Source organism: Danio aesculapii, chromosome 18 (assembly GCF_903798145.1).
Source record: "Danio aesculapii chromosome 18, fDanAes4.1, whole genome shotgun sequence".
Lineage (NCBI taxonomy): Eukaryota > Metazoa > Chordata > Actinopteri > Cypriniformes > Danionidae > Danio > Danio aesculapii.
This window is the reverse complement of record NC_079452.1, coordinates 33792691-33810640: the sequence shown is the minus strand read 5'-3', so window position 1 is coordinate 33810640 and position 17950 is coordinate 33792691. Positions and strand designations below refer to the sequence as shown.

The 17950-nt window shown below is 33.2% G+C and overlaps 2 protein-coding genes across 2 annotated transcripts in view; one reads left to right on the top strand and one right to left on the bottom strand.

Moving 5' to 3' along the window:
• si:dkey-30c15.13 (uncharacterized protein LOC558731 homolog) overlaps window positions 1-2087 on the top strand; it is an 8776-nt gene extending 6689 nt beyond the window's left edge. The window contains exons 5-7 of the mRNA XM_056478435.1: window positions 1102-1209; window positions 1292-1438; window positions 1537-2087. Coding sequence (XP_056334410.1) covers window positions 1102-1209; window positions 1292-1438; window positions 1537-1590 — 309 coding nt within the window. The 3' untranslated portion in view covers window positions 1591-2087. The remainder of the gene's footprint in view (window positions 1-1101; window positions 1210-1291; window positions 1439-1536) is intronic.
• A 1485-nt stretch (window positions 2088-3572) lies between these two features.
• On the bottom strand, window positions 3573-16396 carry syt1b (synaptotagmin Ib). Its single transcript, XM_056478352.1, has 8 exons — window positions 16213-16396; window positions 14000-14175; window positions 12252-12365; window positions 11924-12091; window positions 9261-9428; window positions 7849-7966; window positions 7613-7746; window positions 3573-3756 (listed from the first exon to the last, which is right to left on the bottom strand). The coding sequence occupies exons 1-8, from the start codon at window positions 16394-16396 to the stop codon at window positions 3655-3657; spliced, it is 1164 nt and encodes a 387-aa protein (XP_056334327.1). The 3' UTR covers window positions 3573-3654.
• Between the last annotated feature and the right edge of the window lie 1554 nt (window positions 16397-17950).

The window sequence follows — 17950 nt, the reverse complement described above, 5'->3', positions numbered from 1 at the left end:
CTTACCTGATTACTGGAACCGCTCTTCCCCGGACTCTAACTCGGTCATCGTCGTCGTCGTGATCAGCTCCTCTCTGCATGTCAAGTCAATCACATACTGGTTGCGGCGGGAAAGCCCTCCACACAAAGGTAAGCGGTCAGCCAGTAAGCGCTAAAAGGAACGGCGTCACACCGCCCCGTAGCGCTTAAAAAAATGAAATGCAGCCATACGTTCCTCCGGCTACATAATTCGTGGTCTCCAGAAACGTCCGCGGGACAAAGTTTTCAGAATGAGCCTGGGTTTTATATTAGCGTTTACTGACACCATGCGGCCGTGGTGATAATATCGGTTAAGAATTGCACAGAGATTTTACTGTCTTTATTACAAACATGCTCCGTTTTAAAAACGTTTTAAGCTTATAAATATCACAGAGAGTTGGAGCAGAAATTTTAATCTCAGTTCATCTGCAAAATAAAATGTTCTTTGACGTGTATGTTACTATAGAAACATTGCGCCTGTCAATCAATTTCGGTGGGCGGGAAACCGCAGTGCTACATCACGTTGCAGTGGGCCTCAAAATCACTGTGATTTGGGTTCTAGTATAACTTCAGGAAATTTAAAAAAATAGACTTATTGTGTTTATATCACTCCAATATGACAGTGGATACACTATACCTACACTCAGTTCTGTCCAAACAGCTTACAAAAGATTTTCATCATAGGTGACCTTTAAAAGTTAAAAAATCAATTTTTAGAAATTACAAGCATACAAACTTATGCCAAAGTTTGCCTGAATTTATTCTACAAATATTGGGATGCTGCGTAGTTTATGAAATCAATAAAATTTTGTGAAGACTTCTGCAGTGACTAAAGATACAGTGTTATTCCTGCTGTTATAGGCGCCACGTGCTGGATTAGCATTTTTTCAGTATATAATTAATGTTTTAGTTTAGGATTAGTTTCATTAAATCAGTATTTAGTAAATATACTGCAGGTTACAATAATACCAATGTTACCAGTCAAACCCTAAAGTGGAGGTTTTAAAATGTATGCAAAGAGTCTTTAAAAAGGTCTTAAAAGGGATTAAATGTCATTCTCTCATTCCTGTATATACCTTGGCAGGTCATAACTCTGTTGGGTCTGAACATCTTCAGCCTGCTGTTTGCGGTTTGTTCCTTCACCACCTTCTTTATAAAGTCCTCACAGCTTAGTCATGCCACTCCACAGCAGGTGAGTAAAGTCAAATAAAGTTAAATAAAAGGAAAACCACTAGAATTCCTAAACAAAACTGTCTCTTGTCCATCTCTTTCAGCGCATTGGTGTGTACGTGCTGAAGGGCAGTGGTAACATTACCCTCATCCAGTGTATGTTTGCTGCCACCTATACAGTCTTTCTTATTTGGAGAGGTTTGAAGTCCTTCAGCACAACCAACAAACAGGACTACATCAGCGTATCACAGGTACAACACCTTCATACTCCCAATACACTATTATAAATGCATTTTCAACGGTTATTACGTACATGCTTAATGCAATATCTGATCTCTGTGTGTCTTAGAACTCAGACGAACATACAGAGCCACTGCTGGAAAATGAACATTTCAGTCTTTGAACTGTCCGTCAAGACACTAACACTAACAATTTTATATCTTTTAAATACATCATATAGTATATTGATTAATAGTGATATTGAGAAAAAAAATAAAACAACAGCATTTTTTGTTTGTGAAAATCCCAAATACATCCTACATTGTTTAGAAGTTATGTTTAATGTGCATTTTATATACATCTATACATATGCATGTCATTTGTGAGTATTTGAACTGTCCGTCAAGACACTTACATTTAACAGTTTTATAACATTTATATACATTATACAGAATATAGATTACCAGTGATATTGCAAAAAAACCAACTACACATTTTTTGGTTTGTGAAAATCCCAAACAATACATCATACATTATTTAGAAGTTATATTTAATGTGCATTTAATATACATCTATACACATGCATGTTATTTGTGGGAATCAATGGTGATTTGGTGTATTTATACTGTATATTTATGTACTACTATGTAATTGTTATTAAATTGTCTTGAAGATTTTTTTAAGTGGATGTTATGGGTCTTATATGCAAAACCATTTGTGATCATGGGGGTAAATTTACATGAAAATGATGTACCTAAAAAAACCGAAAAGTCTTTCTTTTGTGTTTTTAAAAGCTTTGCATGAGAACTTTCCTCAGCTCAACACAGGGACTGTAATGGTATATATTTTCACCCACTGTCAGGCCCCAAAAATTATGTTTTCATGTAAATCAATGGCCTAAATACATATACATAATATACATATATCACACTATCCACATTTGAAATCACTTTTCTGCATAGTTATTCAAAAATAATACCCAATAATATTCTTCTTTTGTATCCTTCGGTCTGTATTATTTATTCCTGAATGTTATGTTTTACTTAGAAATATGTTGCATTGTGAACACTTTATGTTGTCTTTCATAATAGTTTTTACACCTTACTACATTATTTAATGAACATTTTTGTAATACTGATGATTAATGTTGCTTATAGAGTTGATATTTTACATATACAAACATGCATACAAAATTTACAAATGGAATGCAATGCAATATTTATATATGGGTCAAAGATGAGTCCTTTTTGTCTCTGCATCAATTTAACAATTAACAAAATTAAAATTAAACTTTAATATCTTTTAATGTCATAGTTATTAAAAATCGTACTACAATTTATTATGCTTTGATAGAAACGTGTGGGTATATGGAAAAAATGTCAAATTTAGAGCTTTAAAATGACGATTTATACATACATCAGTGATCTTTAAATCAAGTCTTTTAAAGTGTCATGAAATGATTCTTGTTCTTAATATGCCTAACACTTTAGTATATAAACTTCTGAAAGTCATGGTAAAACTCTATAATAGGCATTACATTTTTTTGCTAAAAAAAAACCTGAATGTATTCTATGCGGGGTTCATATTGTCCTGGAAAACCTGGAAACGCCATGGCATTTTGACAATGCCTGGATAATACACTCATGTTTAACAAAAAATAAACCCAAAATGTTTTGGCAAAAGTATCCAAACAAATATCTGTGTACTTGAATATGTTTGAGATGATAACATTAGATAAATTTTAAATGCAATTGCGCTATACGTCTCTTCACTGGACATTCTGTGTGTGGGGTAAAAAAAAAAAAAAAAGCAACTCTCAGTTTTAGCTTCGCCTCACTTTTACCTTAATTCAAGCTACATTAATTCAAGCTACAAGCTACAATCCCTAACTGCATAGGGATGATACTGTGGGTGCTAAAGGCTGATTTGTTCTCTTCCTTTAAGTCTTGTGCAAACACAAGCCAACATTTCTAAAATTTTCACCCAGACAGCAAGATACTTCCTAAAAACTATTTTACAGATATAAACCTAAACTACATAGATTGTCACATATATTTTGATATGCTGTATGTGTGTACATAGACATTACATGAAACATCAGGTCCTAATTACCAGAAAATTTTGGAAAAGTCTTGATATTTTAGTTGTAAAAATTTAACCCTACATGCAGTTAATGGCAAAAATAAAAGGTGCATTGAAAAGCTATCATCTTTGACTCATATACGAATGCTCTCTCTCACACACAGCTTCACTTCTTTGTCAGTTCGGCATCCACGTCCTCTTCAGGTTTAAGCGCGTGCCATTGGGCGATGGGTCTCCTTGGATTGGCCAGCATGTCTGACCAGTGGCGCTGCTCTGTTCCTGAGCTATTCAGTCCAAGTAAAATCTTTCCAATCGCATCATTCTTCCCAATTTTGTCATAGTCCAACACGGTCACCACAACCTGCACTTTCTGTGAGGAGACACAAGATTAGTCAAGTTTAGTACCCTACACTGTAAAAAAAAAACCTAATTTTACAGAAAATATCTCTAAATTTTTTACAGTATTTTTTTGTCATTTCAAATTAAATTCAAAACTTAGTAAAACGACAAACAATCTTTCTAAATTAACAGTTTGACTGTCATTTTAGGTACTTTATCATTAAAAACAAATTACTGACGTTTTTGTTTTTTATACAAGGAAATTACTGTATTATTTATACAGCATTTTTTCTGTTATTTTAAATTATATTCAAAAGTCCGTAAAAATTACAAACAATATTTGTAAATTAACAGCTTGACTGTTATTTTATGTACTAGAAAATTAATGACAAATTACAGGAATTTTCATGTTTTATACAATATAATTGCCGTATTATTTAGTGTTTTTTCCAGTTTTTTTGAAGCACATTTAAAATTACGTAAAATTAAAGTAATAAATTGTAATTACTAGCTCTGTAAAAAAAAATTTTACATCTTAAAAAAAAGGTCAAATGACTGGCAGCTACGGCTGCCAAACAAAAACCATAAAATTACGGTAAAATTTCTTTGTTGAAATAAAGTGCAAAAAATAATAAATCTACAGATATTTTCATTAAAATGTTTACAGAAAAACACTATTATTTTACAGACTTTTCCTAGATTATTACAATCAAATCCGTTCAATAAATAAAATAGATAAATGCACCTGTTCCGGATTCCGCTAATTGCAAACACAGTCGGAGGATCGTTATGAACTGATTACATGGACTTTAAAAGCAGCACAGACACACGCACCAATTGCTAAGTTTTGTTATGCTGTTACTGTGAACATTATGATGCGTTTCTTTCTTTTGCTGGGCTTTGTTTGTTAATTGTTTATGTGGTTTGCTGCTTGGACTGACCATTTGGCTGTTATTTGACCATGACTCTGGATTCCCTGCATACATCTGTTTGCCCCTGTGTTGACTGTTGCTTGCCTGACCATCTCTGTGTAATAAACCTGCATTTGGATCTGCACTACTTTGTCAGCATCCCCTTCACATTAAAGTTCCATTTCATTTAAGATTTGTAAATGAATTATTCCATATAACTTAAACATCTACATGTTTTACATAAAAACTATTCAATAAAATGCAACAACTGTAATCTTAAAGTTGTGAGAATTTTAATCCGTTCTATCTCGTTTGTTGTTTATCCAGACGTTTTTGATCCAAAATAAAACTGTTAAATTACGACCATGAGCATGTCTTGGCATTTTATTAAAGGTGTTTAATTGTTATGGTTGAGAGATAAAATTCTTTTAAATAACATTTTTTCTCTTGAAATTTTAGTGCAGTCACTTTATTGATGGTGTTCGATCATAATAATCTAGGAAAAGTTTGTGAAATAACAGTGTTTCTCTGTAAAACTCTTAGTGTGTAACTTTTTTGAACTGATTTGATCGTAATAATCTAGGAAAAATCTGTAAAATAACAGTGTTTTTTTGTAAATATTTTAATGAAAATATCTGTAGATTTATTATTTTTTGCACTTTATTTCAATAAAGAAATTTTACCGTAATATTATGGTTTTTGTTTGGCAGCCGTAGCTGCCAGTCATTTGACCTTTTTTTTACGATATTTTTTTTTACAGTGTAGTTAAGTTTATACACCTTTTTCCACATGTGACGACTATAGAGGTTGTGCTGTAAATAACCCATATTCTTGTGGGAGGTAACATTTGGTAACACTTGTAGGAGGTAACAAGTTTGACCTTGTGCTTTATTTTTATCTGTCATGAAAATAACTTTACAGCTTGTGCCTCAGACACTCCAACGACATGAGTTTACTATGTTGTCTTTCCTATAGTACAGTAATATTCCATTTCAATTTAAGTCTTTAATATTTAATAGCAATAAATGAGAATAATTGACATCTTGTATCCATTTTTTCCCACATAGTGTTCACATTAAGCATGATGCGGTGTAGGGAAAAGGTGGATAGGCGTTTAAAATATAAGAGCCCTATTATACTAGCAACTTCCTTTAGTGTGTTGAGAATGGGCAAAGATATCTGACAAGTTACAATCCAGCGGGAGTTATTCTCTGAACTCCCTAAAATGCCTCAATTGTTGTTTTGCGTTTTCTTCCAGGATGATACATGCACAATATCTTGACTAATTACTGCTGCTGAGTGCCCTGACTAACTGAGTGTTTGAGGCACAAGCTGTAAATGCTCTTCTGGAAAGGGGAGCAAAACAACAGATCATTAGCATTTTAAGAGACACACATGTCTTCATGGCGTTTGGAGCATGATATAATACAGTATATGTGACCGTCTCATGTTGTAAAGGTACAGTATATATTTGGGAATAGCCAAAAATACATTGTTTGGGTCAAAATAATACATTTTTTTTATTTATGCCAAAAATCATTAGAATATTAAGTTAAGATCATGTTTCAGATTGTTTTGTAAATTTTCTTTTCTTTTTTTTTTTTTAACTTTCTTTATTGTTTTTTAGACATTCAAACACAACCACTTACAAATTTGGTCCCACAAACATTCACACCACAATTGACAATAAAACATGCATTTTACAAACAATCCAAACAGAAGTGTAGTGATTATAGATTAATACAATAAAAAAATACAAAATATAACAAATAATAAAATAAATACAACAATAATAATAATACATAAATAAAAATAAAATAATAATAATGTCATTATCAGGTTATAAAACTAAAACGATTGATATGTGTCTTGTTATTGCAAGGCGTTTGATAGCACTCTATTGGAAGAACATAGAAAGTCCATCGATTGATCACTGGCTGAAAGATTTGACATTACTTTGCACTGGAAAGAATCACCTACAGTATAAAGGGCAAATTAAAGGAGTACCATAAAATTTGAGATCTCTTTATACAGTTTTTGCATCATAACTATTCAATAGCACAAGCAAATACCTCTCACGCTATTAGTTAATTGATTGATATTTGTATATGTGTATTTTTTATGTGGAATACAGTATATGTTTTTCTTTGCCTTAGCCCATGTATAACAATACATCTACCTGTTAAACTGAATCTGGATGCTTTGGGGGAGGAAGGGGGGGAAGAGTTAAAATGTTTAAAAAAAAGTGTATTTTCATGCTAAATTTCAAGTGTTTTTTCTACAATAAAAATGTTTAATAATAAAAATAATAATAATCTTCTGTTTTTATCTAAATTAGTCTGATCTTCTTCAATTTAACTATTTATTGTAGAATATATGTTTTTAAAATAATCCATAAAAGGTTGCCAGATTTGATAGAATTTGTCTTTCTGTTTTAGGGAGAATCTGATTTTCTGTTCTGTAAATTTTCCACCATAAAAATATCAAAACTCAATTTCTGAAAATGTGCATTGCTTAGAACTTAGTTTGGACTTTAAACATCATTTTCTCTCTTGTTCCTCTTGTCTTCTTTGCTTTTTTTTTTTTTTTTAAACCCTCAGATTCCAGATTGTCATATAGTTTAATCTTGGACAAATATTGTCCTATCCCAACAAGACATACGTCAATAAAATTCTTACTTTATTAACTTTCAGACAATGCATAAATCTCAAAAATTTCCAAAAATGGTCTGGTCCAGGGTCACTAAAAATCCATGAAGTATTTTCAGTTCAAACTGTACACTTTCTGGGGACCCACATTACATCGACCGAGACTCATATTACATTTTATAAAAAGCAATATAATCCGACCCTTTAAAATAAAATAGATCTCTACCTGAATCTGCTCAGATGGCACTTCAAAGCTGAATGATTCGTTGTAATATGGGTTCAGTGTGTTCTTCTTAATCGTGGTTTTCTTTTTCTTCAGTCTTTTGCCGTTCTGCATCAAGTGGATTTTTACATACGGGTCTGTAGAGCAGAAATATAGTGTCAGAAAAAAAAAGAAGCAGGAGGGAAAGATGTTTCATAACTGTGATGTGAAATGTGTCTGTACTTGACTTCTCCACTCACCCGAGAGTCCACCCACATCCATCTTTTTGAGGTTTTTGGCCTCCAGAACGACCACGGTCAGCTTTCCAGCCGTAGGTACGTAGCGCAGAGACAAGCAAATATCACCTAACCGCTCTTGCTGTTGAGTCGATAACAAAATGTCAGATGTTATTGCATTCTCAAATCAACACATTTCTGAATAATTCAACAGACAACACATTAAACAAGACCTTTGAGATGAAAAAAATATTAGTAACCTTGCCTGTCACGTGCACAGAAGATGTGTGTATATACAGAGTAAGGCCAAGTTTTTAGCACTCCAATGAAATGTTTAATTCTTTTTCAAACTTTTCCAAATTAATTGTTATTTTCACAGTATATTTTTTATATTGTATATTTTTTCTTATGGAGAAAGTCTTATTTTTTAGTTTGGCTAGAATAAAAGCAGTTCTTAATTTTTCTATATAACTTTTTAAGGTCAACATTATTAGCACCCTTAGAAATATTTACATTTACCTTTACATTTAGTCATTTAGCAGACGCTTTTATCCATAGCGACTTACAAATGAGGACAAGGAAGCAGTGAATAAGTGCTATAGACAAGTTTCAGGTGTGTAAAGTCTATGAAGCAAAAGGATTAGTAATGTGTTTTTTTTTTTTTTTTTGTTTTTTTGAGAGAGAGAGTACAGTTAATAGTATAGCTAGAGAGACAGTTACAGATTAGGAAGGAAAGTGGAGACTAAATAGTTGAGTTTTTAGTCATTTCTTGAAGACAGCAATATTCTGATGCAGTTAGGGAGTTCATTCCCTAACTGCAGATTGAATGCGAATCGAATAGAAGTGAAAATATTTTTTCGATTGGCTACAGAACAAACCACTGTTGTCCATTGACTTGCGTAATTAATCTAACTTGCCTAGTTAAACTTACTAATTAATTATAACCTAGTTAACTACTAATAACCTAAACAGTAATTATTATGTTCTGTAATCATGGCAAAGACATTGAAAAAATGAGTTGCTATTGCTATGATTCATTTTTCAGCTATTGAAAAATGAGGTGCTGATGAGTAAAATGTTTTTGTTGGTTTTATTCTATAAAGGTCTGAGATGGGTTTTTTCATATTTCAGTTAAAATATTAATTAAATGTATTTACAAATGTTTCCATTTGTTGTGATTTAATAGTCAGATATTAGCATGAACATAGAAAAAACATGGCATTTTTATTTCATCAACAAAAAAGGAGCTCTAAATGAAAAAGAGCTCAGAAAATGTGGAAGAAATGTCATCAGTAGTTTATAATAATGAAAAACAAACAAAAAAGTCTTTTAAATGTAAATCAAAATTGTGATGTTTTGCACTGATTAAATGCCATTGTTTTCTGTCATTCCAGTATTCAATGATGATAAACCTCAGGGGGGTAAAACACTCATACCTCCTCTTTCTCCGCTTTCTGCAGGTCTCTCCACTCCTCTGTTAGATGACTGAAGTCCACCTTATTCATCTGCAGCCTCACGTCCCCGATAGCATCATGCTTGGAGAAACGATCAAAATCGTACACCGTCATGACCAGCGTCTTTCCTCCGAGCTCTGCATACGGTACCTGTAGACCCAACAGCAGAATCTCACACAAACTGCCTCCCAAATTATACACTTGTACACTATGTACTCACATACACTCAACCTTCTAGTGTAAGAACTTTAAGTAGCGAATTTAGAGATTTGGGGTCCTAAGCATTCCCAGGCATGGGGCACAACAGTCCTAAAATGCACCTTTTGTACTTTTAATCATTTAAAATAATGCACTGAGATTTTTTTTTCACACAGAGATCTGATCTGGTTAATAGTAAAAATGTTTGGAAATGTACAGAAAACTGACACACAGCAGAAGATTTAAGAAAAAAAAAAGACTGATTAAACCACTCTTTAAATGATTAACACCATTTTTGTGTTGGTGAAAATTGCACAAAAAATCCCTTTTTGTCCATGTTTGCCAAGTTGCCAGATCTTGTATGAAGCTCATCACCTCACAATTGATGAAATATTTAATCTTGAAGCATTTTTTTTACCTCAATCTGGCAACATATGCTATTTTGAGACAAATGTTGGCAGTTATGCCTATTACATTTGCACAGTACTGTATGTATTTAGCAGTTTTTTTTCTTATCTCTCAATCTCCTTTTTTACATTTTACCTTATTGCAATCTCTACATTTTGAATGATTTGTTTTAATAATAAATAAATCGAAAATTAATAAATATAAAGCTAAATCTTTACCTGACTTGACTGCTGGACTGCTCCATGATTGGGGATGGGGGAAACATTTGTGTGGATGTATCATTTACGTAAAATTTGTTAGATCCTCACCATACAAAATATGATAATATATATATATATATATATATATATATATATATATATATATATATATTATATATATATTATATAATTTATACATCTAGGTATTTATTGGGGGCCTAAGCGACTGTTTACTTCATTTATTGATTAAATCTACCTATGTTTATAAGGTATTTTGTCATTCGTTATCTGATTCTGAAGCCCCACTCTTTAATTACATAATTAAGGCTGAAACCATTCAGTGCACAAAATGTCCAACAATCCACACTTTTATTATTTTTATTTCTTTTTTGGTTAAATAGATGCATCATCCCATATTTAAAAAGCATTTTTCCTTTTTTTTTTTTTTTTCAAGTGTCAACATGCATATTCTGTTTATAAGAATAATAGTATGTATACATAATATAAAATGAAAAAAATGAATAGACCATACTATACTTGCACTATTTATGCATCAACCAGACATTTCACAATGCACTTTTCATTTTTTTTTACAATTTTTTTATTTTCAGTGTAAACATGCATATTTTTTTAAAGTATAATAATATGTATACATGACATATAACACGCACAGAAAAAAATAATAGACCTTACTACATGCACTATTTATGCATCAACCAGGTACACTGAAAAAAATTATTCAAAGATGATTCATTGGATTTTTTTAAGTTAAGAGGCTGTAAATAATTTATTTGGGCTGAATTTAAACAAACAAATTAAGTTGAACATTACTACATTTAACTTGTTTGTTTAAATTCAAACCTCACATATTCTTTGCAACAAATTTTGCAAACATTATTTTTTTCGGTGTGTTTAAAATGCACTTTTTCCTATTTTATTTTTTAATTTCATTCATTCATTTTCTTTTCGGCTTGGTCCCTTTATTTATTTGGGGGTGCCACAGCGGAATGAACCGCCAACTTATCCAGCATATGTTTTACACAGCGGATGCCCTTCCAGCCGCAACCCAACATTGGGAAACACCCACACACTCTTGCATTCACACACCTACAGTCCTGCCAATTTAGCTTATTCAATTCAAACACGGGGAGAACATGCAAACTCCACACAGAAATGCCAACTGGCCAAGCTGAGGCACGAACCAGCAACCTTCTTGCTGTGAGGTGATCGTATTACACACTGCGCCACCGTGATGGCCTATTTTAAAACTTTTTTTTTTTTTTTTTGTAAAAACACATATTCTGTTTTTAAGTATACTAGTGTGTATATATACATAATATAAAACAGGTATGAAAAAAAAATTAATAGACCATACTATACTTGCACTATTTATATTTTAAAAAAATATTTAAAAAAAATATTTATCATTCATTCATTTTCCTTCGGCTTAGTCTCTTATTTATCAAGAGTCGCCACAGCGAAATGAACCGCCAATTATTCCGGCATTTGTTTTACGCTGCGGATGCCCTTTCAGCTGCAACCCAGTACTGGGAAACACCCATACACTCTCGCATTCACACACACACATACACTCTGGCCAATTTTATTTACCCAATTCACGTAGCGCATGTATTTGGACTGTGGGGGAAACCAGAGCACCCAGAGGAAACTAATGCCAACAGAGGAAGAACATGCAACCTCCACACAGTAATGCCAACTGACCCTGCCAGGACTCGAACCAGCTGTGAGGCGACAGTCCTAACCACTGAGCCACCGTGCCCTTTTAATATTTTTTCTTTCCATAAATAATATTTAATCCAAGTGTGTTTTTAGACGTACCTTAAAAGTGAAGTGTTCATTAAAAGTCGGCTCGAGTGTTTTGCGGTGAACTTTAGTCTCAAACTTTTTCTTCTTGTCAGGGAGGAGGTAAACTTTCACGTATGGATCTGAAGTGCCACTCATATCCATAGCAGCAAGACCTTCAGCCCGAATCACACCTACAATTAACTGAACCAGACAGAAGGTCATTATTATTTTAATGATTCACTGTTTTAGTGCGAAAATAAAGATATTCGTTCTGACGTTCTAATGCCTAAGCAAGTTTCTCTCATTAGTATGGATATAATCAATGACCGAATTAACGCTGGTGATTCATTTGTATGCCTACCGCACTGTCAGTGAAGTTGTAGTCAAGGGTATAAAGAAGTTTTCCCAGTTTCGGAGCCTCTTTAGACTCTGAGTCTTCTTCTTTCGGATCAGAATCAGTGGTGTGATGAACAGCCTGTAAATACAGCCATTACAGGGACAGTCATTAGCATGAATCAGAAGCTCAGGGTACATAAAGTACATGCATATCAACACAAAAGCACAGAATGACATTTAAATAAGTGGAAAATAAAGTAAACATTAAAAATTCTGAAGTTATACATACATACATACATACATACATACATACTATATCTATATATATATATATATATATATATATATATATATATATATATATATATATATATATGGTTTATGTGCAAGATGTGCATTGGCTTTTATTACTGTCAAATAAATAAAAATGTTGTTATTATTATTATTATTACTATTATTTATTATATAAAAAGTATTTAGAATTAAGTGGCCTTAATGGTTACAAAAACCATAAACAGTAAGGGTATAGAAACACTTCCCTGACATTAATACATATAAATAAATTTCTGTCAACTTTCTATTTATACATTTATATAAAAATTTCCTTGATTTTTCAGGTTTTTTTTTTTTTTTTTTGTTTTGTTTGTTCTGTTTTTTCTTTTTTATTAAAAACTACTCTGACTTTGTAATACTAACCCTCTTTTATAGTGTATATACATATACAGTTGAAACCATTTTAAGGTCAATATTATTAGCCCCATTACGCAATATTTTTTCGATTGTCTGCAGAACAAACCATCATTATACAATACATTGCCTAATTACCCTAACCTACCTAATTAACCTAGTTAAGCCTTTAAATGTCGCTTTAAGCTGAATTCTAGAGTCTTAAAAAATATCTAGTCAAATATTATTTACTGTCATCATGGCAAAAATAAAATAAATCAGTTATTAGAAATGAGTTATTAAAATTATTATGTTTAGAAATGTGTTGAAGAAATCTTCTTTCCATTAAACATAAATTGGGGAAAAATATTCAGCAGGGCTAATAATTCTGACTTCAACTGTGTACATACATTTTTTTAAGACTAACACTTAAAAACATTTCATTTGCTTCAAAGATTCAAATAGCCTACAACAGTGAAAGGACTAAACCTCAAAAACACTCAAACCAAGCCTGTAAATAAATATAACAAAAAGATAAAAATGACAAACTATTTACATGTTTATGCCACAAAATGACATTTTATCATCTGTTGTAATGCATTTCTTCTCCCATGAATGGAGAGTTTCTCTTATTAAAACGTATTATTAGTTATTATTATTATTAGTAGTAGTAGTGTTAGTAGTTGTAGTAATAATAGTAGTAATATTAGCAATAAAAGTAGTAGTAATTGTTGTAATAACAATAGTAGAAATAATAATAATAGTGGTAATAATAATAATAAAACATCAGCAACAACAGCAATAATAATAACAACAACAACAAAAAAACAACAGCAATAATAATAATAATAACAAATAATGAAAAAATAATAATAATGCATGCTTACATTTTTCACTCCGCAGTTTCATGAATAAAATAGATTTACGATTATTTTAAATATTTATTTTATTCACAAATTCCTGTTCTCTCTCTTTTTTCCCCTCTCTCCTTTAATATCTCTAAAATTATGTATTTGATCCATCAATGGAGTCTAGATGGAGATACTTAAGAAAATAGTATCACCACCTCACAAATGTGAAACACAGATTCATCTAATGTTTGAGTACCTGTTTTGATCCCTCCTCTTTCACATTGGACATGTTGATGTTGTTCTTTTCGTTTTTCTCTTTCCCTCCTTTGTCCTTTTTCTTCTTAAAGATCATCTTCCTAAGGATGCACAGACAGCAGCTGAGGATGATGAGGACTGTGATGAAGCCGAGTGCAGCTGAAGCCCAGGATGGTACTGGAGAAACACAGACATGACAGTAAACAAGGGTGTGCGCGGGGTCTTAACAAGTCTTAAATTGCAAAAACAAAATTGTAGGCCTTAAAATATTGTCTGAATTATTGTCTTGTAGGTCTTAAATCATTTTAAACAGGTTTTCATTTTCCTCTGTCCATGTTGAGTAAATGTCCTGCCTAGAAGTTTCTAGTATACCTGGAAAGAGCTTGGTTTCTGGATCAGGTGTGTTGAATTGGAGTTGGAACTAAAACATGCAGGACGCCGGACCTCAAAGACTGAATTTGGACACCCCTGATGTAAAGCTGCTACACTAACAATCCATGAGTATAATTTTTAACTCTATTTAATTATCTTCCTTCCAATAACATTTGTTTAAAGGTTCTCTATGTCTTTATATCTAGTCTGGTCAGAACAATGACCTGGACATGGACAGACTGTTGTGCATACATTTAGTTTATTTCAATGCATTATGTTGAAAAAAAAGTGGATTTATACAGCAGTTTGCTTGTTTTGACAGCGTTTAAAACGTGGCTAAGAAAAAACTTTTTTTCCACCAGGCCATTAGAAAAATCCCTGTTCCTAATGTTCTTCAAAAGGTCTTAAAAAGTCTTAAAGAGCACATAGTTTACCTCTTTTTTTTATGATTTAATATTAATATTATGGTTCTTCTGAGTGTGCCAGTTTAGGTTCAGTTTAAACACAATTCAGATTTTTTATTATAATGTGTTAAAAAGTGTCATGTTGGGGGCGTGTCCACAGTTTGCTGATTTAGAGGTGTGTTGCTTCACATGTAAATTAGTTTCAGCTTCCCGCCCAACGTAACAAGGGGGCGGAGCCATGAGCTCACCCGCTCTGCGTTTGGGCAGACTGAGAGAAGGAGCAGGAGTGAGAGGATCAGCAATCAGTCGTACAAATACGACTCGGACACAGACCAAGCAGAGAGTACAAAATCATATATGTCTTTGTACAGTTTTACAGCCAACTGTGTGCTAGTTTCAAGTACCGAGCTTGTACACAGAAACTAATAACCACGCACACTGAATTAACTTTGACTGAGGCACCAGATGCGTCGCTCGAAGCTGCGACACGGCACACCAGACACTCTCTGTGGCGCGGCAGATACATGAAGTGTCCCGAATCGTCGCGCTGTTGTGTGTACCCTGATAGAAACCTGTTTAGAATTCTAAAAAGCATGGCACAGCGTCAGGTGTATCAGCACCTAGTTAAGATCACAGGGAGCTTCTTTGATCACGAGAAATGCAAACGGCTGAAGTATAAGGTAGACTCAATGAGAAGTACACATGTTTGCAAACCTACCTAAAGATACAACCAAAAATTCCGATTAGAGCGATAATGTGGAGAATATTGCTCTTGTGTTGAGCCCAATGAGCCTTGCATCTAAAAATAGAGCTAGGGTGTTCCTTTACTGATATCGCTTCGACTCACGCTGAAAATGGCGGACGTGAATCAACAAACTGAGGATATGATGACGCGCCTGTCAATCAATATTGGTGGGTGGGGGGACCGCTCTCCTACGTCAGGTAGCGGTCGATTTGAAAACAGCTCCAATTGGTCCACCGTTTTTTATGTTGTTAAATTGAAAAAAAAGCACTGGGTGTGCTTATATCACCCCAATATGATGGTCTATACACCATACATGCACATATGTCTGTCCAAACAGCTTGAAAAGTAGATTTTTTACCATAGGTGCCCTTTAAATTAGACTTGGTGAAACCTGCAGAAACCCTGGAAACACACAGGCGAGGGAGAATCGGATGTTATATGTACAGTATTTGGGTGATTCTACAATTGCGGGTACATTTTAAGTCTTTTTGATGGACCTATTATTTCTCAGAAATAGAAATGAAACAGTTTTAAATAATAACATTATCACATTACTCTAGGGAAAAAATGAGATATTTTGTCTTAAAAATATTAACTTGACGTCCACTGTAAATCACACATTCAGCTTTAATTATCATGATATAATGGAAAAATAAATACAATTCTGAGTCATTTGAATGCCTGTGGACTCACATGGGACTTTGTGAAGATCATTCAGAAACTTGCTTCTGATGCTGTGGATCAGACTGTCTGCGGTTGTAGTCTGAGGATGAACAGCTGTGGGTGAGGAAATTGTAGATCCAGGTACTTTTGATTCCTTCTGTGCTAGAGACGCTGGAGAAGATGAAGAAGCCAGCGGAGTATCATCTTCATGCATTCTGGAGACACCATGGGAAATAGGGCAGAACTGTGTGTGACTTTTTAAAGTGTTTAACTGCATGATTAATCTTTAAAAATTTATTTAACAAGCACGCAATCTTTTTCCAAAATGATGGTGACTCGGCCTAACAATTCTTCGACAATATATTTATAGCAGACTTTTACATTCACTCAACTTATTTTTGCTGCTTGTTCAGACTAATATATTTAAAATGAGCTAAATCGACACAACTGAGTTTTTTGAAGACAACTTAATTGTTTTATGTTCAATCCACTTAAATTTGTAAAAAATAATTACTAAACTTCTATTTGTGTTGGGACAACATGAAGGAATTGTGTGCAACCACAGGAAGGAAGTGTTTGAGCCACAGCTTCACTATCAGCTAGTCAGCTAATTTAAAAAAAATTAAAATACCGCCGCCTATTGCTGTTGTTTGTGTTACAATAAGTTTATTTATCACATAAATTTTGTGATTAGAAAGTTCGTAAATAAATATGGCTCAAAACAGCAAATAGATAATGAAATAAGTCGCAGTTCAGAGAAAAAATGTCAGAATTTTAAAATAAATTCACAATTCTGAGTGCAATGTTTTTTTTTCTAACACTATAAAACACTGTAAAAAAATATTCCTGCCTTTTTTTAATTGAATCAAATAAATTGTTCTAGTCATGTCAACTTAAATCTGTCAAACTGACTAAAAATATAATGTTAAACTTTGTATGCCAGCCTGGTTTTAGAGGGGTTTTGGCCACTTCCAGACTGGTTTCCAGCCATTTCCAGCCTGGTCTTAGTTGGTCAGGCTGGAAAATGACCAGCTAAAACCAGCTTGACCAGCCTGGTTTAAGCTGGACATAGCTGGTTTTGTCTGGGCTCCCAGCATGGAAGTGGCAAAAACCCCTCTAAAACCTGCCTGGTTGACCAGCTAAAACCAGCCAACCAGCCTAGGCTGGTTTAGGCTGTTTTTTTCAGTAGGTTAGCTAAAAAAAAGTTGAAACCTGATTATCTTATTAAATTAAGTTAAAATAACATAAAGGCATTTGTTATCATGTCTTTTTGTCATATAATTGTTTTACAGTGTAAGGTTATTGTTAGCATACTTGCCAACACTCCCGTTTTTCCCGGGAGACTCCCGTATTTCAGCCCCATCTCCCGCCCGTATTGCTCTGTCTCCCGGAAAACTCCTGGAATTCCCGGATTTTATGATCCGAATGTTGGCAGGTAGTAAAAGATTTACTAACATGAACTAAACATTTATTACAGTAAATATTGATGTTAGTTAATGAACAGTTGTTCATTGTTAGTTGAACTCGGAGTGCATTAACTAGTGTTAACAAGGTCAACTTTGGATATTAATACTGCATATAATAAATGTTGAGTTCTGATTAATAAATGCTGTACATGTGTTTGTTCTTTATGAGTTTCATGTTTTCTTGTAATTCTGACTTGCTTTCCCAAACAAAAAGTTTGTCTGAGATTCTGAAAATTCAAAAAAAAAAGTCAAGATTGTGTCATAAAACTCTGAAGGTTAGATTAAAAATCATAATTAACCTT

Coding starts and splice junctions, on each gene's coding strand:
- syt1b (XM_056478352.1), bottom strand. CDS start 16,396: ATGCATGAAGATGATACTCCGCTGGCTTCTTCATCTTCTCCAGCGTCT. Junction 12,366..13,999: donor AAGAGGAGGGATCAAAACAG/GTACTCAAACAT, acceptor CTGTATTTACAG/GCTGTTCATCACACCACTGA. Junction 12,092..12,251: donor ACAACTTCACTGACAGTGCG/GTAGGCATACAA, acceptor TGTCTGGTTCAG/TTAATTGTAGGTGTGATTCG.